Source organism: Schistocerca cancellata, chromosome 1 (assembly GCF_023864275.1).
Source record: "Schistocerca cancellata isolate TAMUIC-IGC-003103 chromosome 1, iqSchCanc2.1, whole genome shotgun sequence".
Taxonomy (NCBI): domain Eukaryota; kingdom Metazoa; phylum Arthropoda; class Insecta; order Orthoptera; family Acrididae; genus Schistocerca; species Schistocerca cancellata.
Genome location: NC_064626.1, coordinates 175,032,152 through 175,059,628, shown reverse-complemented (window position 1 = coordinate 175,059,628; position 27,477 = coordinate 175,032,152). Strand labels below are relative to the sequence as shown.

Genomic DNA, 27,477 nt, shown 5'->3' with positions numbered 1-27,477 from the left:
AGTCTGTCCTTCCGACAATCATTTCATTTTCTATTTCTTCATATTTTTCATGCAGCCATTTCGTCTTAACTTCCCTGCGCTTCCTAATTATTTCATTCCTCAGCGATTTGTATTTCTGTTTTTCTGAATTTCCATGAACTTTTTTGTACTTCCTTCTTTCATTGATCAGCTGAAGTGTTTCTTCTGTTAGCTATGATTTATTTACAGTTATTTTCTTTGTACCTGTGTATTTCTTTCCAGATTCTGTGATTGCCGTTTTTGGAGACGTCTATTCTTCAACAACTGCACTGCCTACTCGACTATTCTTTATTGCTGTATCTACAGCCTTAGAGAACTTCAAGTGTACCTCGTCATTCCTTAAAACTTCTGTGTTCCGCTTCTTTGCGTATTGGTTCTTGCTGACTAATCTCTTAAACTTCATTACCACATAGTTATCTGAGTCTATATCTGCTCCTGGGTACGCCTTACAATCCAGTATCTGATTTCGGAATCTCTATCTGACCACGATGTACTCTAACTGAAATCTACCCGTACCACCCAGGCTTTTCCAAGTATACGTTCTCGTCTTGTGCTTCTCGAACAGAGTATTCGCTATTACAAGCTGAAATTTATTACAGAACTCAATTAGACTTTCTGCTCTTCCATTTCTTGTCCCAAGTCCATATTCTCCTGTAACCTTTTCTTCTACTCCTTCCCCTACAACTGCATGGCTATTAGATTTTCATCTCCCTTTACGTACTGTATTATCCTTTCAATATCCTCATATACTTTTTCTATTTGTTTATCTTCAGCTTGCGACGTCGGCATGCATACCTGAACTATCGTTGTCGGTAATGGTTTGCTGTAGATTCTGATAAGAATAACCCTATCACTGAACTGTTCGCAGTAACACACTCTCTGCCCTAGCTTCCTATTCATAACGAATCCTACTCCCGTTATACCATTTTCTACAGCTGTTGATATTACACTATACTCATCTGGCCGGAAATTCTTGTCTTCTTTCCATTTCGCTTTACTGACCCCTACTGTATCTAGCTTGACCCTTTGCATTTCCCTTTTCAGATTTTCTTGTTTCCCTACCACGTTCAAGCTTCTGACTCGTAGAACGTTATCCTTTCGCTTATTATTCAATCTTTTTCTCATGGACACCTTCTCGTTGGCAGTCCCCTCCCGGAGAACCGAATGGGGGACTACTCCAGAATCGTTTGCCAATGGAGGGATCGTCGCGACACTTTTTCAATTACAGGCCACATGTCCTGTGGATACACGTTCCGTGTCTTTAATGCAGTGTTTTACATTGCTTTCTGCATTCTGATGCCGTTGATCATTGCTGATTCTTCCGCCTTTAGGGACAGCTTCCCCAAGAGAGTGCCCTGAACCTCTTTCCGCTCCTCCGCCGTCTTTAACAAAGCCGTTGGCAGAATGAGGCTGACTTCTTATGCCGGAAGTCTTCGGCCGCCAATGTTGATTATTAATCAAAATTTAAGCAGTAGCGGATTTCAAACACGGGACTGAGGGCGTTTTGATTGCTAGACCATGGGTACAACTTAACAAATGCTAAAAATGTAGATTTTTCTATCTTCAATGTATCTTCTAAGTTGTAAGATCAGTATTACAAAAACTGATTTTGCAAAAGGTCAGCTTCAACCAGTTTTTCCAGTTTTTGATAATAATTCGTGTCATTATACTCCAACAAAGACTTATTAACTGGTAGTTCGGCAAGATTCGTATCTGCCAGCATCAGTCTCTTTGCAATTGAAATAATCACATTCTTCCTGAAGTCTGAGGGTATTTTGCCGGTCAAGTATACACCATGCACCAGGTAGGAATGTTTTGTCAGGTCTGATTCTCTGAAGAGCCAATGGCCTTGCTGCAGTGGTAACAATGGTCCCCATTAAATCATTGAAGATAAGAGCTGTCCGACTTGACTGTCACTTGGATCACCGAGCGAGGTAGCGCAGTGGTTAGGCACTGGACTCGCATTGGGAGGACGACGGTTCAATCCCGCGTCCGGCCATCCTGATTTAGGTTTTCCGTGATTTCCCTAAATCACTCCAGGCCAATGCCGGGATGGTTCCTCTGAAAGGTCACGGCCGACTTCCTTCCCCATCTTTCCCCAATCCGATGAGACCGATGACCACGCTGTCTGGTCTCCTTCCCCAAACCAACCAACCAACCATCACTTGGATCGGTGACTGTCCGATCTGCAGAGCGCTGTTAGCAATTGGGGTGCACTCAGCCATTGTGAGGTAATTTGAGGAAGCTATTTGATTGAGAAGTAGCGGCTCCAGTCATGAGGACTGATAACGGCCGAGAGAGTGGTGTGCTGACCACACGCCCCTCCATACCCAAATCCAGGGACGTCTATAGGCTGAGGATGACTCAGCGGTCAGTCAGGACCGTTAGAGTCTTCTGAGACCTGTTCAGACGGAGTTTTAGTTTAGTTTAGGTTCTCTGAAGGATCTCAGTAACTCTAGAGGAATGTCGTCTACTTCATGGGCCTCGTTACAAGTTAGGTCTTCTCAGTGTTCTGGCAAATTCTCTTCGCAGTACCAGGTTTCTCATATCATCTTCATTTAATTCGTTTTCCCTTTCTATGATAATATCTCCTAGGTCATTCTCCTTTTATACTCCTTCTCTATATTCCTTCTGCCTTTCATCTGTTCCTTCTTTGTTTAATATTGGCTTGCGATCTTTGTTCTTAATATTCATGCAGCTGCTTCTCTTTTTTCAAAAGATCTCCTTAATTTTCCTATAGATGGCCTCTATCTTCATACTAGTTATGCGTGTATCTACAGCCTTACATTTGTCATCTATCCATTCCTATATAGTCATTTTGCATTCCTGTCAGTCTCATTTTTTAGGCGTCTCGACTTCTTTTCACATCCTTCATTTCCTGCCTTTTTATATTTTCTTCTTTTGTCAATTAAATTCAATATCTCCTGTGTGATCAAAAGATTTCTACTTGTCGTTCTCTTTTTACCTATTTGGTCCTCCATAACCTTTACTATTTCATATCTAAATGCTACCAACTAGCCTTCCATTGTATTTCTCATCCCGGTTTCAGTCAACTGATGCCTAATGCTCCCTCTGAATCTCTCAACAACTACCGTATCTGTCAGAGTACAATGCTAGAACATTATTGTAGCACAATCTTTTGAAAAAAATCCCGATTACAAGTCTAAATGTATTTAAAAAGTTCTAACAGTGCGCAGAGAGACACTGCACAAATATAGTATTGTCTCTGACTTGCTCTGTGGAGGTGGGTCAGGTAACTGGTTAACAAACATGTAAGATGACAGCGTGTCAAGACGACTGCAAGGATCTGCACCAGCTGGTGTGCAGAACTTGTTACGCGCTCTGAAACGTGAATATTACGAGGATAATCCAGGAAATAATGATTTATTATGCATTCCAAATATGCAAATTGATATCCGGCTTATATTCAAGATGGAATAGTTTTCTCACCATCTTGGATCAGTACTGTTAGCGCCAATTGTTCTGTAATCTTAATCTGTTGGCGATGGACCTTGTGACACAGTTTTGCCAATTGTGAACTCGGAGATGTTATTCGTTTGGGGATGCTCGGAAGTTGAAACATACAGAAATTTACCGTCAGTTTAAGGAAGTTTATAATCGATTATAAACGAAAAAAATGTGAGGAAGAGACGAAAAAATGAAGACTGGAAATGTCAAACACTCCAAGGGAATTTTTTGTTTCACGAAACGCGTTTTCAGTGTTACTGTTTTCTCGGTACTCTGCTACACGTCGCTAAATGTGCTCCAAGGGCCAAATCATGGAGCAAATGTTTCAAACTTTCATTATTGGATGATACGTGATGTTAGTGCGAAGCATTTCTGTACTTCTGTTATTGCAAATAACAGAGTGCATCAATATTAATGAACATCACTAAGGTATCTGTTTCCATCAGGCTAGTGTTATATCTAAACAATTGTTCAAAATGTGTGTCAAATCTTATGGGACTTAACTGCTAAGGTCATCAGTCCCTAAGCTTACACACTAATTAACCTAATTTATCATAAGGACAAACACACACACCCATGCCCGAGGGAGCACTCGAACCTCCGCCGGGACCAGCCGCACAGTCCATGACAGCAGCGCCTAAGACCGCTCGGCTAATCCCGCGAGGCTCTAAACAATTGTTTTGATATTTCTATTACACAAATGAGCAAGACGGATGTATCAAAAAGAATAATTACTAAAAATATATGTGGAAGGCTAAATAAAAGTAACATACCATTCCATTTTGTAACAAATCCAATAGATATATTCATTAAGTACAATCATGACGAGGGAAAATCAAGTGCAGCATTACACCTCATCCTTGCTGACATAGGAAAAGCAAGCTGTAAGCGAAAATATAGGTAAAGTATTTTAATTACCTTCATATCCGAGGGACTCGGAAGAAACGTGAATCACCAACACTGAAATAGAAACATTCATTTGTTATAATTCGTACGTTATGTTGCATCCAAATATTCGGATCTATAACAAATTACTTGTTACCCATTACTTAGTAATTAGCCTACTAACTTAGTACTGCTTCACTGTTGTGGGTTAATAGCTAACATCTGGTACAAATACTTCACCTCTTCACATTTGCTTTACTTGACTCGGCATGTGCTTCCAGTAACACACGTTCGCACAACTTATACAAAATTGGATTTTATTCATTTGTCGATCATAGCGTCAGTTATTTCTCTTAGACATTACTTCCCTGATCCTGATTTTGCTGCGAAAGCGTCGAACTCATAGTATTTCATGAAAATTTTTCTTAGTTCATCTTCCAGTAACTTCTCACAGGGCGCAAACCTGTTCATCATTTATCTGACATGTCACTAATTATACGCTCAGATTCAGTCTAATATTTCAGTCGATCACAACGTCTACCAATACAATACCAGTACCACCTGCTCACTCGATTTACCTACGTCATTTCAAGTTCCACCAGATCTGCTGGAGCTTCATACGTTTGCAGTAAGTGATGTTCTCCATACAACTCAAAGGGTGATTAAGCAAGCTGTCTCTGAGCCGTTTAAGAAAAATTTGGGAATTTGTGGTAAGGTGTTATGGGACCAAACTGCAGAGGTCATCGGTCCCTAAGCTTACGCATTGCTTAATCTAACTTCAACTAAGTTACGCTAAGGACAACACACAAACACATGCCCGAGAGAGGACTCGAACCTCCGACGGGGGAGCCGCGCGGACCGTGACAAGAAAGACGCCCTAAACCGCGTGGCTACCCCGCGGGGGCGAACCGTTTAAGACATCGTTATTCTGTTTCGACCTGAATGAATTCTGAAAAAATGACGTATAGTCGTTCACAGCTATATTTATTACAGAGATATAGGTGTCACCTTCGCTTTTTCAAATGGAGGGGGGGGGGGGGGGGGGCTCTGAGCACTATGGGACTACTTCTGAGGTCATCAGTCCCCTAGAACTTAAACCTAAATAGCCTAAGGACATCACACACATCCAAGCCCGAGGCAAGATTCTAACGTGCGACCGTAGCGGTTGCGCGGTTCCAGACTGTAGCGTCTAGAACCGCTCGGCCACCCCGGCCGGCCTTTTCAAATGGAACTATAGTAAGTTCTGCTGCAAGTATCGTAGTTTTAACTGAGATAAATTAAGCGGCGTTCCGCGCTCCAAAATCCGACTATCACTTTCGGAGAAATTACATTATTTAGAACTTAGGCCTTATCTGTTTTGAATAGGACACCGATTGCTCTCTGGAAGGTCGGAACTGGCGCGTCACGCTGATTCGGCGTTCCAGGTAGACGGAGCTTAGAGAGCAATGGAGAAAAGATTAATTTAAAACTAATATTGATCAATAGTTGGCTACAAGCGATTGGATGGATACATTGGAAGGCCAACGACGTGGCTCCTAAGAGTGATTCACCAGTTAACGATGGTAACTGTTCCGTTCTTGTTCCGCCAGAACTTTGAAAGAAAGGTGCAGGTCAAAACTTAACGCGTTTGCAAAACAAGGAAAACGAACTTACGTGGTATCGAAGCAGTCTTGCAGGTAGAACACATCGCTCTAGCGCAAATAAATCGACGAATATAAAGGTAATATCCGTATACACAGGGAAGTGTGATAGGACCCTTGCTGCTTACAATATATGTAAATGCTATATTAGATAGAGTCGGATGCTCTTTAAGGCTATTCACAGATGATGCAGTTGTCTATACTAAAGTAGCAACGCCAGAAGATAGTAAGAATTTGCAGAACGGCCTGCAGAGAATTGATGAAAGGTGCAGGCACTGGCAGTTGACCCTGAACGTAAATAAATGTAACATATTGCGCATACATAGGAAAAGAAATCCACTACTGTAGAACTACACCCTTGATGACAGACAGCTGGAGACAAGGCGTAACTATCCAGAGCAACCTTAAATAGAATGACCATATAAAACAGACATTGGGAAAAGCAGACACCCGACTCAGATCATTCGGAAGAATCTTAAGGGAATGTAACTCATCCACGAAAGAAGTGGCTTATAAGGCGCTTGTTCGCCCGATTCTTGAGTATTGTTCATCTATCTGGGATCCCTATAATAGAGGAGATACAGAAGATACGACGAAGAATGGCGCGTTTCGTCACGGCATCGTTTAGCTGGCGAGAGAGCGTTACGGAGATGCTAAACAAACTCCACTGGCAGACGTTACAAGAGAGGCGTTGTGCAGCACGGGGAGATTTACTATTCAAATCTAGGGACAGCACTTTTCAGGAGGAGTCGGACAACATATTACTTCCCCCCACATACAAATTCAAATGGTTCAAATGACTCTAAGCACTTTGGGACTCAACATCTGAGGTCATCAGTCCCCTACAACTTAGTACTACTTAAATCTAACTAACCTAAGAACATCACACACATCCATGCCCGAGGCAGGATTCGAACCTGCGACCGGAGCAGCAGCGCGGTTCCGGACTGAAGCGCCTAGAACCGCCCGGTAACCCCCCCCCCCCCCCCACATACATCTCGCGTATTGACCACAAGGAGAAAATTTGAGAAATTAGAGCCAATACAGAGGCTTACCGACAATCAGGGTTGGAGGGACCAGACAGTGATACCGAAAGTACCCTCCGCCACACACCATTAGGTGACTTGCGGAGTATGATTTAGATGTAGATGTAGAACTGAGATATAAAGATTTTAAATAAGAATTTCACATTATATTTAGTTTTATATCAAGTTACCTAACATTTCAAAATCCCATCAGCAACAGCCCCAAAACGGAAATCACAAAAGAAAGCCGTCATTAACAGTTAACTGTAAATTTCATTTATGACATCAAGCGTTCGAAAGGCCCACCATCCACAGTAAAATACGTTTGCAGTCGCTGATGCAAGGACTTCTAGATAGAATGAAGAGATTCCTTCCATATCATTGCATATGCTGCAGCAATGTTTCAAATCCTCTTGGGTGAAGCTTGTAAACAGACTTCATAACTGAATTTCGCTCGGAGAGAGAGGTCCGGTGTATAGGTCAACTGATAAGTAGGTGGGTGAGCTATTTCCTAACCAAAAGCGGGTAGTGAGACGGGCAGCCACCTTGCTGGTACCACATACATGTGGTATTTGAATTGGAAGTTCCTCTCGGAGAGCCGGTAGCAGTTTGGTAAACTGTACATACTGTAATGAGCTATCACATAGCCTCCAATAACCCCACACCACACTTTTACACTCTACTGCCTCTGACATTCAATTTGCCTCAGCTACAACAGATTGTCACCGGTACAACAATGCATATTCCTTTCATTCAGCTTTCCATAATTTGTGAACGTAGCTTCCGTCAGCAAAGAGAACTCTTGGAAGTAACAACCTATTGTTCTGACGTTCCATGAGAACTGAGCGACAGATTTCCATGCGTCTTTTGCATTCCCACTGATTATTCTGCTTGTGAATTGACAAATAATGCAGATGGAAGCCGTTTGTACGCAAAGTAGGAACAACGCTCTCAGTTTCTGTGCAGCTAACATATCGATTTGAGCAATGACTGTCACAACATCTAAATCGTTTGCTCCACTCGCTGCAGGTGTTGCATCGTTCAGAATCGCACTGCCACACCAAAGCCGACAATGCGAATCGATATCAGGGATATTAGCGAGAGCTCGCTACAATCCATAACGACATACAGGAGGTGTTCCAGAAGACCACGCCTCCCTCTCAGCAACAGCAGCTTCCTCACACTGAGGTCAATATAGTGTCGAGCACCCAAGAGCTCAGCCCCAATTCGAGACCTCAGCTACAGCAGGAAACATCGTAGTACAGGACCAATGAGTAGTGACGAAACGCGTCGCTCTTTGTTGGATCTTGACTGTCTCTTTGATTAGTCCTATCTAAATAGTCATTCCCCTTAAGGTCTCTCTGGATAGTTACTCCTAGATAATTTTACGGTATATACTGTTTCCAGAAGTTTCTCATCACTGGTGTAGTTGTACAGGAGTGGCTTTCTTTTCCGATATATGCGTAATATGTTACGCATCATTCATAACTCCTTTGGAAGTTATTCTGCAAATCGATACTGTCTTCTGGCGCTGCTACTTTCTTATAGACAACAGCATCATCTGAGGACAGTCTTAAAGAGATTTCCTATCAACTTCCTTGAAGTCCTCCCGAAATTACCTTTAAATCTGTCTATTTTATTCCGTTAAGAGCGACGTGTTGAGTGCTTTCTGCAACGATGTCGTGAATCTAGTCGCAAATCTGGTTCGATATTCGGTATGCACGTTTTTTTTTTCTTTTAGCCGGCCGCGGTGGCCGAGCGGTTCTAGGCGCTTCAGTCTGGAACTGTGTCACTACTACGGTCGCAGGTTCGAATCCTTCCTCGGGCATGGATGTGTGTGATGTCCTTAGGTTAGTTAGGTTTAAGTAGTTCTAAGTTCTATGGGATTGATGACCTCAGATGTTAAGTCCCATAGTGCTCAGAGCCATCTGAACCATTTTTTTTTTCTTTTTTGACTAAACGACAGTGCGGGACGGTATCAAATGGTTCCTGAAGTCAAGGAACACGGGTCTACCTGTGTGTCGTTGTCTACAGTGCTATGGATCTCATGGAAGAACAGAGTGAGCTGAGTTTCGCAAAATCTCTATTTGCGAAATCAATGTTGATTATCATAGAAGAGCTTTTTGTTCTAAAGTCATAATTCTTTAGCATAAAACATGTTCCATACTTCTACAACAAATTGGCGGTGGGTCTATAATTATGTGCTTCTGTTTCTAATGTCCGTCCTACTGCCAGTCCTACAGTCCTTCTTGAAAACGGGAATGACCTGAGCTTTTATCGAGTCGCTAGGTACCCTTTGTTGCTCCAGCAAGCTACGATAAACTGCTGCTAGAAGGGGAGCAGGTTCTTTCGTATAATCTTTGTAGAATCTTATAGGTGTCTCGTCTGGTCCTGGTTCATTTCCATTACTAAGCGATTGCAGTTGCTTCTCTAAAATTCAAATGTGTGTGAATTCCAAAGGGACCAAACTGCTGAGGTTTTCGGTCCCTAGACTTACGCACTACTTAAACTAACTTATGCTAAGAACAACACACACGTCCATGTCCGAGGGAGGACTCGAACCTTCGGCGGGAAAGTCCGCGCAATCCGTGACTTGGGGCCTCAAACCGCGCTGCCACTCCGCGAGGCTTGCGTTTCTATTTTATGGGTTTTACTAAACAGTTACGATCCTAAAACCGCGTCTCTGAGTCCGTTAATTACCTGTTGTCATGCCTACTTGATGCAGTCTTCATTCGTTGGAGTACAGCTCTTAAAACAGGTTTCATTAGCGCCTTGTAAGCTGTTTCACTTACAGATGTAACGCAATTTCCCAGAATCTTTCCAACAAATCTAAATCTTCTAGTGCACCTTCCCTGTAACTAATTTTATATGTTCGTCCCATTTCATACCTATTCATGTCATTAGCTATGGATAATTGGACGATGTGACACTACACTTCTTCGTCGTGGCAAGCTGACTTAGGAGGGACGTTCAATAAGTAATGCAACACGTTTTCTTTTTTTCTGGGAGCAGAGAGGTTATATTCAGGATTCCAACACACCATATTATCTCCCGCTCTTTTGGCTACAAATCCGTATTTCTAGCATAATCTCGACTGAATGCATCTGCCTTATCCTGTCTTACTGGGAGGGACTGTAGGGCGGATGAGGAAGAACAGTCCATTGGAGGTCTGTGAGCACCTCTCTGGTGTGCAGACTTATGTGGGCACCGCGTTGCCATTGAGAAGTTCATTTGCATTTTTGTGGCGACGAACGCACTAAAATAGTCACAGATATGTCACGTTGTAGCCTGGACAGGCTTGCGCTACGTTGTTGCGTTGTTGACAGGCGCCTCGCCCAGCGACTCACAGAGCTTCTGTTCACTGTCAAGCCTCCGTAGACATCCCGTAAGCGCCTATGAATATCTGCTAAGGTCTGATTTTCCACAAAAACAAGTTTAGTGATAGCTGCCTGCTTGGAACCCTCCTCCGTTACAGACGGCATTTTGAAGGAGCGCTGCCACCTATTGAAACTTCTTGACACTACAGAGGCTGAAGCGGGAATATTCCTCAATTTCCCATAACAATTTCTGCACTTTTTCAACCGAAACTGACAGAGAAAACAATGTATTGCATTAATTATTTAACGTCCCACGTATCTTTGCCAAACTGCGATACATACAGTACTACCAACCCCTTGTTACTAAGTATTTTCCTTGAAGCAGACGTTTTCACGGAGTATTACTGGGTGTTTCAAAAAAAATCTTCTTCTTTCACAATATTAAACTATCTACATGAGTTAAGATAGGAATCTGAGGTGTTTTTTAACATACACATCGAAACTGAAGTTTACCAACCGCGCTGCTGCCGTGGTCGCAGGTTCGAATCCTGCCTCGGGCATGGATATTTGTGATGTCCTTAGGTTAGTTAGGTTTAAGTAGTTCTAAGTTCTAGGGGACTGATGACCTCAGATGTTAAGTCCCACTGTGCTTAGAGCCACCTGAACAATTTTTGAAGATTACCTTGTCGCCAGTTGTAAGTCGCTAGTTCACGTGGTTGTCGGTAGGGATCTCAATAGTGCAGTAGCTCAGTCGCTAATTACTCAACGTCTGTTGAGTCGGGTCCCACGAGAAACAAGGGCCCTGCAACGAACATGTGACGTCACACTAGTCGGCTTGTCCGCCACACTTTGCGAACGCTCAGCTCCGTGCAGGGCCTACAGGAAATCAATATACGTAGGTTTGAACTTAAATAGTGGCAAAACTGCTGTGGAGACACTACGCAATGGAAACTACTATTCTCGCTGACAACACACGTTGTTGACATACCTGCCTTACCTCCGAGCACATGGACTCGCCCGTCCCACGTCACCGGCGTGCGCACAATCGAGGGAAAAACAGTCACTTGTGAGCGAGCGCTCTAACGTAACTGTGTCACTATGTTTTCGAAACAGGAACAACGGAGTTGGATCAAGATTGAATGTGCCAGAGGTCGTACAACACGGCATTGTCATCAAGGTCTTCAAGAGGCGTGCGGGGAATCGGCATTGCTGTACAGAACAGTGGTAACCAGAATGAGATTTTCACTCTGCAGCGGAGTGTGCGCTGATATGAAACTTCCTGGCAGATTAAAACTGTGTGCCCGACCGAGACTCGAACTCGGGACCTTTGCCTTTCGCGGGCAACTGCTCTACCATCTGAGCTACCGAAGCACGACTCACGCCCGGTACTCACAGCTTTACTTCTGCCAGTACCTCGTCTCCTACCTTCCAAACTTTACAGAAGCTCTCCTGCGAACCTGGCAGAACTAGCACTCCTGAAAGAAAGGATATTGCGGAGACATGGCTTAGCCACAGCCTGGGGGATGTTTCCAGAATGAGATTTTCACTCTGCAGCGGAGTGTGCGCTGATATGAAACTTCCTGGCAGATTCAGAACAGTGGTAAGTTAGGTAAAAGCCTTCAACGAAGGTCGGCAAACTGTGGCAGACAGGCATCGGGCAGCTCATAATAGCATCGCTGAAGAAGTGCATGCTGTTGCCGCGTTTGTGGACACTGATCGACGCCATACGATTCGTGAGCTCGTCCAAGAAATCGCATTAGCTCATACGACTGTGCTTCACATCTTGCAGAACGCCTGGGCATGCCAAAAATTGCATCACGATGGGTTCCGCATGACTTGACGGAAATGCAGAAATGGATGCGTTACGACGCTACTCAGACGCACTTGGAGCGCTATGGGCGCGAAGGAGAGGCTTTATTACGCCCGTATCATAACACTGGCTGAGACATGCGCCACATCGTACGAACCAAAACTGAAACTACAATCCAACGATTGGCGTCATTATGCATCGCCGCGAAAGTCGAAAGTGCGTCAGAGCCCCAGTATGGTTAAAGTTACGACTGTGATGGTGTTATCCTAACGGATTAAGTTCCTCCACGGCAGACCGTCAATGCATAGTATTACTGTTCGTTTTTGGAGCATCACCTGCGATCAGCCTTGCGAAAAAAGCGGCGACGCTTTCTGCGCAACCCACCCATCATTTCGCACGACAATGCGCGGGCGCATACAGCGCAAGTTGTGGCTGCTCTGTTCGGTCGATGGGACTGGGAAGTACTGTACCATCCACCATACTCCCCGGACGTCCTTGTGACTTTGATTTGATTCCGAAGATGAAGGAACTACTTCGTGGCATTCGTTTCAGAACTGTTCCAGAGATTCGACAGGCAGTAGACCGCTCCATTCGCACCATCAACAGAACAGGCCCTGCTAATGGTAACTACGACTTCCACATCGCTGGCAAGTGGTTCTACACAGCACTGGTGACTACTTTGAAGAACAGTAACAGGTGCAAACATGTAACTCTTTTGTATTGGTTGTGAATAAATCGTTGCCACTATTTAAGTTCCAGCCCTCGTATAATTGGAAAGGTACACAGAAAAGGCCTTAACTTTGTCGTATGCTATCTAGATGGTTCAAATGGCTCTGAGCACTATGGGACTTAACAGCTAAGGTCATCAGTCCCCTTGAACTTAGAACTACTTAAACCTAACTAACCTAAGGACGCCACACACATCGATGCTATCGAGAGCTCGCATGCGTTTAAACGCGCAGTCAAGAGCTGTGAAACTCGTCTGCAATAATTAGTCGCTGCCCGACGGAGGCGGCTGCCGGAACTTGGCACATGCCGTGATGTACGGGCCACGGCCTGTCTTTGCTGTGGGCATCAATCGGGACAGAATGCCGATGAACACAGGAACAAAAGCTGTTCCGCTCTCCTTTTTAAAAGTCGGAGACCCAACAAACTGACACTTACGAGGTGCATTCAAGTTCTAAGGCCTCTGATTTTTTTTCTAAGTAACTACTCACCCGAAATCGATGAAACTGGCGTTACTTCTCCACGTAATCGACCTGCAGACGTACACATTTTTCACAACGCTGACGCCATGATTCCATGGCAGCGGTGAAGGCTTCTTTAGGAGTCTGTTTTGACCACTGGAAAATCGCTGAGGCAATAGCAGCACGGCTGGTGAATGTGCGGCCACGGAGAGTGTCTTTCATTGTTGGAAAAAGCCAAAAGTCACTAGGAGCCAGGTCAGGTGAGTAGGGAGCATGAGGAATCACTTCAAAGTTGTTATCACGAAGAAACTGTTGCGTAACGTTAGCTTGATGTGCGGGTGGTTGTCTCGGTGAAACAGCACACGCACAGCCCTTCCCGGACGTTTTTGTTGCAGTGCAGGAAGGAATTTGTTCTTCAAAACATTTTCGTAGGACGCACCTGTTACCGTAGTGCCCTTTGGAATGCAATGGTAAGGATTACACCCTCGCTGTCCCAGAATATGGACACCATCATTTTTTCAGCACTGGCGGTAACCCGAAATTTTTTTGGTGGCTGTGAATCTGTGTGCTTCCATTGAGCTGACTGGCGCTTTGTTTCTGGATTGAAAAATGGCATCCACGTCTCATCCATTGTCACAACCGACGAAAAGAAAGTCCCATTCGTGCTGTCGTTGCGCGTCAACATTGCTTGGCAACATGCCACACGGGCAGCGGTGTGGTCGTCCGTCAGTATTCGTGGCACCTACCTGAATGACACTTTTCGCATTTTCAGGTCGTCATGCAGGATTGTGTGCACAGAACCCACAGAAATGCCAACTCTGGAGGCGATCAACAGTCATTCGGCGATCCCTCAAAACAATTCTCTCCACTTTCTCGATCATGTCATCAGACCGGCTTGTGCGAGCCCGAGGTTGTTTCGGTTTGTTGTCACACGATGTTCTGCCTTCATTAAACTGTCGCACCCATGAACGCACTTTCGACACATCCGTAACTCCATCACCACATGTCTCCTTCAACTGTCGATGAATTTCAATTGGTTTCACACCACGCAAATTCAGAAAACGAATGATTGCACGCTGCTCAAGTAAGGAAAACGTCGCCATTTTAAATATTTAAAACAGTTCTCATTCTCGCCGCTGGCGGTAAAATTCCATCTGCCGTACGGTGCTGCCATCTCTGGGACGTATTGACAATGAACGCGGCCTCATTTTAAAACAATGCGCATGTTTCTATCTCTTTCCAGTCCGGAGAAAAAAAATCGGAGGCCTTAGAACTTGAATGCACCTCGTACATGTGGGAGTATTTCGTAACAAAGAGCTGCCTCAGCGATGGATCGGACGGACGGATCTCGAATTGCACGGCTGGTCTCCAATCGTCGCCAGGTCTCACGGTATCTGGTTTTTTTGTTTGTTGAAATTTGTGAACATCTCCATCTACGTGCCTCCTCTGTCAGCAACTGAAGGCGAATGCAGTAACTTCAGTGAACGCAGTAAACATATGTGAAAGTAAATGAACATTAACGTAAGTGTTAAAAGTACCCATGGCTAACTGCGCACGCTTGTAAAAGACATAAAGGAAAGGTAAAGTTCCGCGTTGTGGGCCTAGACGGGCTCACATGGTCTGACTAACCACCGTGCCATCCTCTGCCAGGGCGTCAGAGGATGTGGTATCTAGGGGCATGTGATCAGCACACTGCTGTCTTCATAGCCGTCGCTACCCTTGACCTTGGAACCCCTCAGCTGGCTTCTGGAGGATGAGTGCACCGCACTCCAGTCCTCCCACAAGAAAAAATCCCTGGCGGCACCAGGAATCGGAACTGGGTCCTACGCATGTTATTCTGTCACTCTGATCCCTCAGTTACGGAGACGGTAAAAGATATACCCTTGTAAAACGAGATGTTCCCATTCAGAATAAAAACTTTCTAGCCCTTTGCGTAACTTAAATTTTAGCCCAAATTTCTATTTCCAATAATGTGGAAGACAGCCTTGCGAAATCGGTGAAACCTTTTTCTCACTTTCTAAGTCACGACTGTTCTGTTTGGTTTCCACCACGGGTAAACGCCTTCAGACTCGGAGTAGGCCTATAACTCTACAATTAACAATCTTCCGTGGTTCTCCTCTTTAATTTAGGTCACGAACTTCTGTGCTAATTACTTGATAAAAATTAATGTGTATCGCAAAACAGGTGAGAGAGTGTCATTGACATGATACAGAATTTTGGATGGACATGATTAAAACAATGGCGTTTTTTGTTGCTGCGGAATCTTCCCACGAAATTTCGATCACCCACTTTCTCCTACCATTGCAAAAACATTTTTTTGACTCCGACCTACATAGGAAGAAATGATCATCATAATGAAATAAGGGAAATCAGATATTACACGGAAAGACAGAGGTGTTCGTTTCTTCCGCACGCTGTTCGAGATTGGAATAGCGAATTTCTGTGAATGTGGTTCGATGAACCCCGGTGCCAGGAGCTTAAAAAGTGTGATTTGCAGAGTATCCATGTATATATAGATGTTAAACAGTTTTAAAACGCTCTGTACTTTCATTATTGAAGTGGTATTATAATTTCCAAAAACAACAATTTGTAGTATTCTCATTATTGTTTTCCCGTGCCTGTGTTGCCAAAAATGCATATAACCGTGTATTTTATACTTTTCATTTTCGATGACAGACTGATCAATAATGTGCTTACAAGTCTTAAAGTAGCTTTTAAATAGTAGATCATATTTTCCTATTAAAACGTAGTTAGTTACTTTTTCTCATGTCTAGTGAGTAGATACTCCAAGCGTTTTGCAAAAACAAACACCGTACACAAGAAACCTGATGCTAGACAATACATACTGCAGTACATTTTTACTTACTAGTCACCGTAAGGTTAATTAATTAAAACCATGCGCTGAACTCGTGGTTCATTTTCACTAATAGCGCCCACAGCATTTCCCAATAATGTTTCATACCTCTGTAAAAAAGGTTACATCCGGATTAATTCAGTAATTTTTCATATTATTCGATTTTTAAATTTAGAAAGCAGAAAGGATACCAAGGAAAATTATGAAAGGAGGATCTCAATGAGAAGAGATAAAAATTTCGAGGCTTACCAAACTGAGCTAATAGAATGAGGATCAAATTAAATCAGATGATGCTGAGGAGGTTACATAAGGAAATGAGACACTAAAAGACGTAAATGAGGTTTGCCACTTGAGCACCAGAATAACTGACGACGGCGGAATAACAGATGGTATAAAATGATGACTGGCTGTAGCACGAAAAGGAGTTTTGAACAGAGGAATTTCTTATCATCTAATATCAATTTAACTGTTAGGTAGTCTTTTCTGAAAGTATTTGTCTGGAGTATAACGTTGTTCGTTAGCGAAACATTGACGATAAAAGTTCTGAACGGCCTTAAAAGAACGAACTATTACTAACACCATCTAGAGCAGTGGTAGTAGGTAGTACCTCTCCATACCCCTCCCTTCCTCAGTGAGGTAGACTGGACACAAAACATACTTCCCCTGCATTACTCGTCTCCCTTGCGGCTCTTGCTTGACCAGTACACTGCAACCCCATTTAAAATCAGACAGGTCCAGATGTGTGCAATATACATACTATTTGTAAATCACTTTATTACTACATTCCTTACTTCTGAACTGACAGAAACTGGGCGACTTCAGGCTGTTAATCCTTTGTGTCTAACCACTCTAATAATAACAATAATAATAATAGTAATAATAACTCTGTACAGAACTATAGTAGCCCTTAAGAAGTTACTGCTGTATCGTGCTGTCAATTAATTCATATATCTGTCACGAAGCTAGTAATGAAGCAATTTCTGGAACACTGCAGTTACTATCTGCAACTTGGAAAAGACATTTTCTTGACATATATAGCTTTTGGTATGTATATGTCTCACTTTTATCATCAGCGATGCACAGGAGAAAGTACAACAGATGTGCGTAAAGAGCAGACAATTTTAGGTACCATATCTCCACAGCGTTAATGCTACTAACTGAGAAAAAAAAATCATAACTTCTATCACTAATACACACATCAAGAAAAGTTTTGCATCACCTCAGTTCCGAGAGTTCCGCAACCTGTACAGAAAACTGAAATAGAGATCAACATAAAATCATTTCCGCCCTTTTTATTGCTCATGAAAACCATATATTGCATGTGTACCACCATACAGCGGGACCTACAGAGGTGGTGGTCCAGATTGCTGTACACACCGGTACCTCTAATACCCAGTAGCACGTCCTCTTGCATTGATGCATGCCTGTATTCGTCGTGGCATACTATCAACGAGTTCATCAAGGCACTGTTGGTCCACATTGTCTCCCTCCTCAACGGGGATTCGGCGTAGATCCCTCAGAATGGTTGGTGAGTCACGTCGTCAATAAACATCCCTTTTCAATCTATCCCAGGCATGTTCGATAGGGTTCATATCTGGAGAACGTGCTGGCCGATGTCGTTATCCTGAAAGAAGTCATTATGATGTGCACGATGAGGGCGCGAATTGTCGTCCATGAAGACGAATGCCTCGCCAATATGCTGCCGATATGGATGCACTATCGGTCGGAGGTGGCGTTCACGTATCGTACAGCCGTTACGGCGCCTTCCATGACCACCAGCGGCGTACGTCGGCCCCACATAATGCCACGCCAAAACAGCAGGGAACCTCCACCTCACTGGAGAGTGTATCTAAGGCGTTCAGCCTGACTGGGTTGCCTCCAAACAAGTCTCCGACGATCGTCTGGTAGAAGTCATATGCGACACTCATCAGTGAAGAGAACCTGATGCCAATCCTGAGTGGTCCATTCGGCGTGTTGTTGGGCCCATCTGCACCGCGCTGCATGGTGTCGTGGTTGCAAAGATAGACCTCGCCACGGACGTCGAGAGTGAAATTGCGCATCATGCAGCCTATTGCGCACAGTTTGAGTTGTAACACGACTTCCTGTGGCAGCACGAAAAACATTATTCAACACGGTGGCGTTGCTGTCAGGGTTCCTTCTAGCCACAATCCGTAGGTAGCGGTCATCCACTGCAGTAGTAGCCCTTGGGTGGCCTGAGCGAGGCATGTCATCGACAGTTCCTGTCTCTCTGTATCTCCTCCACGTCCGAGCAACATCGCTTTGCTCCACTCCGAGACACCTGGAGACTTCCCTTGTTGAGAACCATTCCTGGCACAGAGTAATAATGCGGACGCGACTGAACCATGGTATTGACCGTCTAGGCATGGTTTAACTACAGACAACACGAGCTGTGTATCTCCTTCCTGGTGGAATGACTGGAACTGATCTGCTGTCGAACCCCCTCCGTCTAATAGGCGCTGCTCATGCATGGTTGTTTATATCTTTGGGCGGGTTTCGTGACATCTCTGAACAGTCAAAGGGACTGTCTGTGATACAATGTCTACAGCCAAGGACTTTCTTCAGGAGTCCTGGGAACTGGGGTGATGCAAAACTTAGTTGATGTGTGTATTAGTGTCTTATAAAACATTGATAATAGTAATGATCTTTTGAAAATAATTTAGTTTCGTGATTGAAACAGAATCGAATCGTTTAGTTGTTACCCATTAGAGAATTTCATTTTTACTCCATAGAGGATAATTACCCTCAGGTTGGGAACCACGATCTAGAGGAAGGAATAAATCAAAAATTTGTCATCTTGAATATTGAATAAAAGTGTGCATCCTAGACTTTGTCTCAAAGCAGAACGAGTGTGTGAAGGTCGCTCCTAGCTATTCGTTCCTAATGTCTCGAGCACTACGCAGGAACTAGAATGAGATTTACGCTCTGCAGTGGAGTGTGCGCTGGTACGAAACTTCCTGGAGAATTACATAAGTTTGCCGGACCGTGGCTCGAATTCGGGACCTTTGCCTTTCGCTGTAAGTGCTTAACCAGCTGAGCTACCCAAACACGACTCATGACCCGATCTCACAGCTGTACAGGGACGAGGCACTGGCGGAAGTAAATCTGTGAGGAGAGGTAGCGAGTCGTTCTTGGGTAGCTCAGTTGATAGACCACTTGCCCTCGAAAGGCAAACGTTTTGAGTTCGAGTCTCGGCCCGGATCACAGTTTTAATCTTCCAGGAAGTTTCAAGGCAGTATCTACTTCGCATAAGGTTGGCTCACTGTCAGAGCCATTATCAGCCTAGAGAATGAAACCGTACTCTGAAAACGCTGTAGTGCCTCAGTAACATTTCTGAAACAAAACCTTATACATGTGATTGGTTATATATCTAAACCCTGCACAATAATTCTTCGTTTATGCCGTACAGCCAGCACCAGCACGTGACATATCCTATACCCAAAATACCACTAGTCTGATTGATACCATCCCAACCTCTCAGTGCTCCTCCTCCTTATTTTTTGTGAGGTATTGTACAATCCGAATTAATTTTGTGGGAGGAAGTTGGCCTACGTCTTAGTGACATGTGTTATTAACATACTTATTTATATGCTAAGGTAAAGTCATTATCATGATTTAATCATTTCTGCGGTACGGTTACACTCAAATTTTTTGAATCACGACGGCTGATCACGCTGTAGGATTCTGCGACAGAAAACAGAGGCTAGTATCCGACCGAAGTTCCCAGCCTTTATTGTTCCCCTGCACAAACGGCGCCAACCTCGGAACAGTTTCTCTTTCCATTATAAATAGGCGCCTCTCCAGCTTTCTCTACCTCCCCGTTAAGAGAAATTGAAGCACTCCTGACCGTTGTCACTACGTATGGAGTGAAAGATAGCGGTGACAACGCTATTAAATACGCAGAAACAGAAGTTGGAAAAAAATAACAACACATTTTAAGAACTTTCTTTTGTGCCTTTTTTAAAAGGTGGTGGTTTATTTTATTGTCACTCCTGTCGTTGCGTACGCCTTTAGCTTTATGTTTATTGGTACTAATTTCATCGTACCTAAATTACAAACACAACTTTCAACACAAACGAATGAATGTATAGGGAAAGTAAGACCTATGATAGATACAAATAAATCAAGAAGCTTATAATACTCGTTAAGTTTTAAGGAATGATAGTTGATCTTCGAATTCGATTTTAGATTTACTTCGTATGAAATATGACTTATTTATAAAATCTGGGAGTAAGTGGAAAAGAATAGAAGTAAAAAGAAATACAGGAGAAAACTGTTATAAGATGGCGAAAAGTAACAATGTAAAAAGACAATAATTGTATCTAGTAGTGTGAGATTGACTGAAGTAAGTGTATATGTTTCAAAAAAGTCAGAATGCAGAAAATTGAAAAAGAGCCTCCTTTGCTCATCTACGTATGATGATTTTGTTCTGGGTTTAATTCTGTCCTGGAAACCTATGACAGCCTGAATTTTTTATTTGAAAGTCGTTCTGCTACAAATCTGTTTACTGTACTTCCATTTTTTCCAGATCCCTTCGTACCTCTTCGATCCAGCGTATTTTGGTGCTCTTCTCCACAACAAACTACGTTACATAATGTGCAATTTCTTTCTGAGGATATGTTCGAAGAACATGCTCCTCCTTTCCCGATGGTGTGTCAGATTTACTCCGTCTGTTTACACAGTTCTTCTGTATTGAACAGTGTGCTACATCGACTGTCGCCTGTTCTTCAGGGTCTCAACGTACTTCTGAGGATCTGTCGTTCTCCAAGTTCTGGCCTCTTACATAACCCTATTCTTACAACGGTCAGTCTTTCTGCGGCATATAAGGCTACAGGCCGGGTCATTGTTTGGCAACGTCTCAATTTTTCATTAATCGTAAGACTTTTCTTAATGTAGATGTCCATAGTTAGTGTGCACCAATTATTCCGACAATATCACAATACTGTCTGCGAATGCCATACAATCTAAATGTATTCCCTCTCTCTACAAACTCTGCCATATTCTACCCATTACTTTCATTTCTCGCTGCCGTTCCCTGTTTACCCTATCAAGGTCACAGTTAAAGAGCAAAGCGGGGAGACTGATTCCGTTTCTAAGGTTCCGTACTTCAACCGGTAAAAACGAAGTCCTCAAAGGATCATTTTGAAGTCTGTCTGTCTCTCTGTCGGCCCGACTGTTCAAAAACGTTTTTCTCAGGAGGGGAAGATATATCAAGTTGAAACTTATGTCACATATCAACGTCTATGGTCTCTTGGCGATTTAAAAAAGTGAAGTTTCTAAGTCGGTGCAATCAAAAGATACGGTCATTTGTGTCATACATTTTGATACTAGCAAACTAGTTCATCAAAACCCAATGGGCAATTGCCGTTGACCTAGGGTCATGAAATTTGCCAAGAAGAAAGGTTTCACACTACAACCAAAGGAAAAAAAATCTGAATATTGTTAATCTGGAACCATATCAGACGAAAAAAAATTTTGTCACTTGTTATCAGACAGTCTGTCTGTCCGTCCGCCTGTTAAGACCCCTTCTTCTCAGTAAAGGGTAGACGCGTCAAGTTTAAATTGTTGTCACACACTGTGGTGTATAGTTTAATGGAGTAAAACTGTTAAACTTCCAAATCAATGCAATCAAAAGATGCAGCCATTTATGTCATATATTTTGATACTCGCAAAATAACTCATTCAAACCTTTCCCTCGTTGTAGAATCATGAAATTTGGCAAGAAGGAATGTTTCACAGTTCCTGAGACAAGGGGGTCTTAACAAAAGAACGGACAGTCAGTCAGATAACAAATGACGAAGAAAGTTTTTTTGCGTATATTATAACTACAAATGAACAATTTTCGGATTTTTTTCCATTTAGTTGCCCCGTGAAACCTTGCTTCTTGCCAATTTCATGATTCTACGTCAACAGGAAGTATGCTACAAGTTTTAATGAGTGAGTTTTCGAGTATCAAAATATGTAACATGAACGGCCATATGTTTTGATTTCATTGACTTGGAAGCTTCAATATCTTACACCGACAAGGGACCGTAGCCCTTAATACGTGACATAAATTTCAACCTGATACGTCAACCCGTTCTGAGAAAAAGGGTGTTTAACAGTCGGACAGACAGGCAGACTCACAGACAGACGGACAACAAAGTAACCCAGTAATGGATCTGTTTTTAGCGATTGAGATACGGAACTCTAAAATTCAGAAAATTATTAATTTGTAATTATATCACACGAAAAAACTGTTTTTGTCACTTGTTATCCTACTTTAATCTTGGAACTATAATATTCTCTAAAGTCTTAGAATCTCTGGAACCGCCAGTATCAATGTCGGTAAGAGGCAAAAATCGTTGAGATCCTCGTTTACCGGAGTGGATGAATTGTCTACACATATAATTAAGTTTGTACGGAACACCCAGTGCGCGATTTCTACTCGCACCTGGCCAGTTTTTAATCTGTAGGGTCGCTGAAGGCTTTGCTTTGAATTTTGTCTTCAATCTCATGTTGCTTAAGGTCTACTTAAACAGTTTACTGAATCTTCCATCCAAATTCATCTCCTCCAATCTTTAGAACAGTGTTGGTTCATTCACTGAATCATACGGTTTCTTTAAGTTTACAAATGTGATAACGAAATTCTTGCTTCTTCGTTTTTGATGCACGATTACCAGTTACAGATTCAAGGTTTATTCCGCGCATGATCCGGCCTATCTTAAGTCTCCTTGGTACTCAGTTTGTAGATTCAGTTGTTTCTCCACTCCATTCAGTAATACTTTTGAGAATTTTAATAATTGCAATATGATCATTCTCATCACAAGTAGCCAGCTTTCCGTATTATTACACTACTGGCCATTAAAATTGCTACACCACGTAGATGATGGGCTACAGACCCGAAATTTAACCGACAGGAAGAAGATGCTGTGATATGCAAATGATTAACTTCTCAGAGCATTCGCACAAGGTTGGCGCCGGTGGCGACACCTACAACGTGCTGACATGAGGAAAGTTTCCAACCGATTTCTCATACACAAACAGCAGTTGACCGGCGTTGCCTAGTGAAACATTGTTGTGAGGCCACGTGTAAGGAGCTGGCCGCGGTGGTCTAGCGGTTCTGGCGCTGCAGTCCGGAACCGCGGGACTGCTACGGTCGCAGGTTCGAATCCTGCCTCGGGCATGGGTGTATGTGATGTCCTTAGGTTAGTTAGGTTTAAGTAGTTCTAAGTTCTAGGGGACTTATGACCTAAGATGTTGAGTCCCATAGTGCTCAGAGCCATTTGAACCATTTTTGAACCTCATGTAAGGAGGAGAAATGCGTTCCATCACTTTTCCGACTTTGATAAAGGTCGGATTGTAGCCTGTGGCGATTGCGGTTTATCGTATCGCTACTTTGCTGCTCGCGTTGGTCGAGATCCAATGACTGTTAGCAGAATATGGAATCAGTGCGTTCAGGAGGGTAATACGGAACGCCGTGCTATATCCAAACGGCCTCTTATCACTAACAGCCGAGATGACAGGAATCTTATCCGCGTGGCTGTAACGGATCGTGCAGCCACGTCTCGATCCCTGAGTCAACAGATGGGGACGTTTGCAAGGCAACAACCATCTGCACGAACAGTTCGACGTCGTTTGCAGCAGCATGGACTATCAGCTCGGAGACCATGGCAGCGGTTACCCTTGACGCTGCATCACAGATAGAAGAGCTTGCAATGGTGTACTCAGCGGCGAACCTGGTGCACGAATGGCAAAACGTCATTTTTTCGGATGAATCCAGGTTCTGTTTACTGCATCATGATGGTCGCATCCGTGTTTGGCGACATCGCGGTGAACGCACATTGGAAGCATGTATTCGTCATCGCCATACTGGCGTATCACCCGGCGTGATGGTATGGGGTGCCAGTGGTTACACATATCTGTCACCTCTTGTTCCCATTGACGGCACTTTGAACAGTGGACGTTTCATTTCAGATGTGTTACGACCCGTGGCTCTACCATTCATTCGATCGCTGCAAAACCCTACATTTCAGGAGGATAATGCACGACCGCATGTTGCAGGTCCTGTACGGGCCTTTCTGGATACAGAAAACGTTCGACTGCTGCCCTGGCCAGCACATTCTTCAGATCTCTTACCAACTGAAAACGTCTGGTCAATGATGGCCGAGCAACTGGCTCGTCACAATACGCCAGTCACTACTCTTGATGAACTGGTATCGTGTAGAAACTTCATGGGCAGCTGCACCTGTACAAGCCATCCAAGCTCTGTTTGACTCAATGCCCAGGCGTATCAAGGCCGTTATCACGGCCAGAGATGGTTGTTCTGGGTACTGATTTCTCAGGATCATGCACCCAAATCGCGTGAAAATGTAATCACATGTCAGTTCTATTACAATATATTTGTCAAATGAATGCCCGTTTATCATCTGCATTTCTTCTTGGTGTAGCAATTTTAATGTCCAGTAGTGTATCATCGTCAGTGTACTCCATCAATTGTTCTGTTTAGTTCATCTATTCATAGCTGAATTTTTGTGCCCAAAGAAGCGAACAAAATCATAGCATTTACAAATCCAAGCGGTTCAAATCCACCACTGCAGACTCATTCATTCTAAGTCTGGTACCAGAAGTTACGAAGCACTCCTCCGTGACAGAGGCAAATTACAGGGCACTCGAACTCTACAGGAACCCACATAATAAACCGTAGATAACCTTGCAATGATGCGAAATCTCCTGCTTGGGAACATTAAAACCATAATGAGCCTGACATATTCTCTAGATGAACAGTGTAACAGTAGTCTTTCAGCTACCTGACGTCATTAATTAAAGGTGTGCGTTCAGGAGTTTAATCGAGCGGTTGTTTCCTTTTACGCACAAAATTTCGACGTGCGATCGAGCTGTCTTGTTCAGATGCTGCGAATTGTTCTGTTATGTGTACTCTCTGCCTGGAATCCATCCAGAGTATCCTACACGCAACAGCACAACTCATAGCACGTGTAGAAGACGGCTGGATCGGACGCCAAAATTTTGTGCGTAAACGACTTGGACGAACTCGCGACAGCATCTATAAGACGTCGTCATAAATTTCTGAGCATTAAATGTTGAAGTTAGTAAATTTGTATGTGCATAAAAGAACTGTGTACGTAAGCTTTAACTGTCTCACCTAACATTAATAAGCACTTGTAAATGACTGTAATGCTTCTAGTAAACTTGTAAATGGTTGTAAGGTTTCCCTCAAATAGCCAATACAAAATAAAGTATGTTTTCCCCTAAACTAATTTTTCTAAATTTTCGATGAGAGTTTTTGCTTAAGGTGTTGCACATAACTGACAAGATATAAAGGGCGACAGCACATTTGAAGTATGTTTATTCGTTTTACCTTTCACTCCGTGATTATTGAAACGTTGTGAGTATAGCATAATAACATCACAATAAGAATGTTATTTCTTAAACTCAATCTAACGATACACTTTTTTGCTTCCACAGTTAATCATTATCCCACCATTCTTACACTTTTATTCCTTTCTGCCTGTGTACAATGACTGTATGTACTTCTTCAAGTAATATTCATAAATTTATTCATATTCGCTTCCGTTTCGTTGCGTAATTTTTTCGAAAGCTTCTAGTATGCTTCTGCTCCCTCCCTCTTGTTGGCCGTTATGATACCGCCATACACATATAGCGATGATAAGAGACTCCTGCTCAGTCAAACTGCATGCATTGTTCTTTCGCGTTGCCATTGTTCTTCTTAGGACATTCTTTTCTATTTTTAAAACACACGGAACAAAATTTCACATTGTAACACGGAGGTGAAAGCGTAAAAGTTTGCATTAGATGTCATGCATCCTCAGTGCTGAGACTTGTCTAACAAAATTATTAACTCTAAATATCGTGGTAAGCAGACGAGGGAGTCTGCCCTGTATTAAAAGTCAAAAAATGACTAGTAAATTTATTCCATTGATTACGGACGTTAAGCGTACGACTGCGGTTAAAATACCGGGAGCTGTGTATTGATAATTCCAACAGTCACTTTATACGACTTTTTTTTTTTTTAATTCTTCCAGTAGCCAGCTTTCGAGCTACAGCACACACGTCCTCAGACTTCTTTAAAGAGAAAAAAGGATATTCTCTTTCTATCTTTCTTCCACACAGTTCTCTATATTATGTTAATTCATTGCAATCTGTTTCGAAGTAACTGCAGCTTCGTCTTTAGACAATTTAGCACTTTTATCCTGTATTGTTCCAGTTATAGCGTGAACGTGCCCCAGCATTTTCTACTGTGGTAACTAAACGACTGTCACAGTTGCGATAGCAGAGGAGTGCCTTAACAGGATGTAATTACGGAGGACCATCGATAACAGCCCGTAATACGTCGCAAATGAGTTAATGCAATAAACACAATTGAGTGGAAGAAAAGTAGAAGTAGGACAGGCTTTGTTTCTTCCGCAACTAAAATTTCATAGCTTTCATCCCCAATCCCAACGCTATAGAAACAACAAGATCCTCCTCAGATGGCAGTTTTCTTTTCTTTTCTCTTTTTTTTTTTTTTTTCAAGCACTGCATAATATACAGCGATTGTAAATATCAGACATCTGAGGATGAATCTGCTGTGGCTTGAAAGCTAACGGAAGAATGAAAAGGTTTTTAAAAAAACCTTATGAAATGACTACCAATATGAAGCATCCGATAAAATGGCGAGCGTTGTGCCCATACGGTAGCGACAGAGTGCCTCAGCAGATGCAAGATGGGGCAGAAAATCAAATAGGACTCACCCAGAAGTGAGGCAGCCGCGACGCAAGCCGTCTCCATGGCAACTGCAGCTCCCGTTACCCCCTCAAGCGCAAGGCACCGCTGTTTACCGGGAATCCGTGTTTATCATAAAGACACAGCACGGCGTTCCCGCTGCATCACCTGTACACTGATGATGTGCCACTGCTTGCAGGACGCCAGCCCTTGTGGTGAAACGAGACGGCCGGCCACGTTGGCAGACGTCAGACGTAGTATCAGTGCGTCACCACGTTGCTCAGTAACGCCATTGGCTGCTTACCATCGCTCTATCCGAGAGGTTCCCAACGTTTCTAAGTCAGTTACCCCTCAGAAAGAACAGATGTCGTTCCATATTTTCAACAAAGCTTAGGGCTTTTTCAAGAAAATCGACAATGTCCCAGTGCGGAGTTTTTGGCGAATAGTAGACGAAATGGCCAACCGCGCGCAACTGGGGTACGTAGCAGGTGGGAAACCGAATAAGGCCCCGCGACATACTTGATCGCGACTTT

General features: G+C 43.2%; 1 protein-coding gene across 1 annotated transcript in view; it reads right to left on the bottom strand.

The window, feature by feature from the left end:
- Nucleotides 1–27,084, bottom strand: part of LOC126161494 (uncharacterized) — a 120,508-nt gene extending 93,424 nt beyond the window's left edge. The window contains exons 1-2 of the mRNA XM_049917429.1: nucleotides 26,974–27,084; nucleotides 4,405–4,446 (exon numbers count right to left, since the gene is read on the bottom strand). Coding sequence (XP_049773386.1) covers nucleotides 4,405–4,446; nucleotides 26,974–27,010 — 79 coding nt within the window. The 5' untranslated portion in view covers nucleotides 27,011–27,084. The remainder of the gene's footprint in view (nucleotides 1–4,404; nucleotides 4,447–26,973) is intronic.
- Nucleotides 27,085–27,477: the final 393 nt, after the last annotated feature.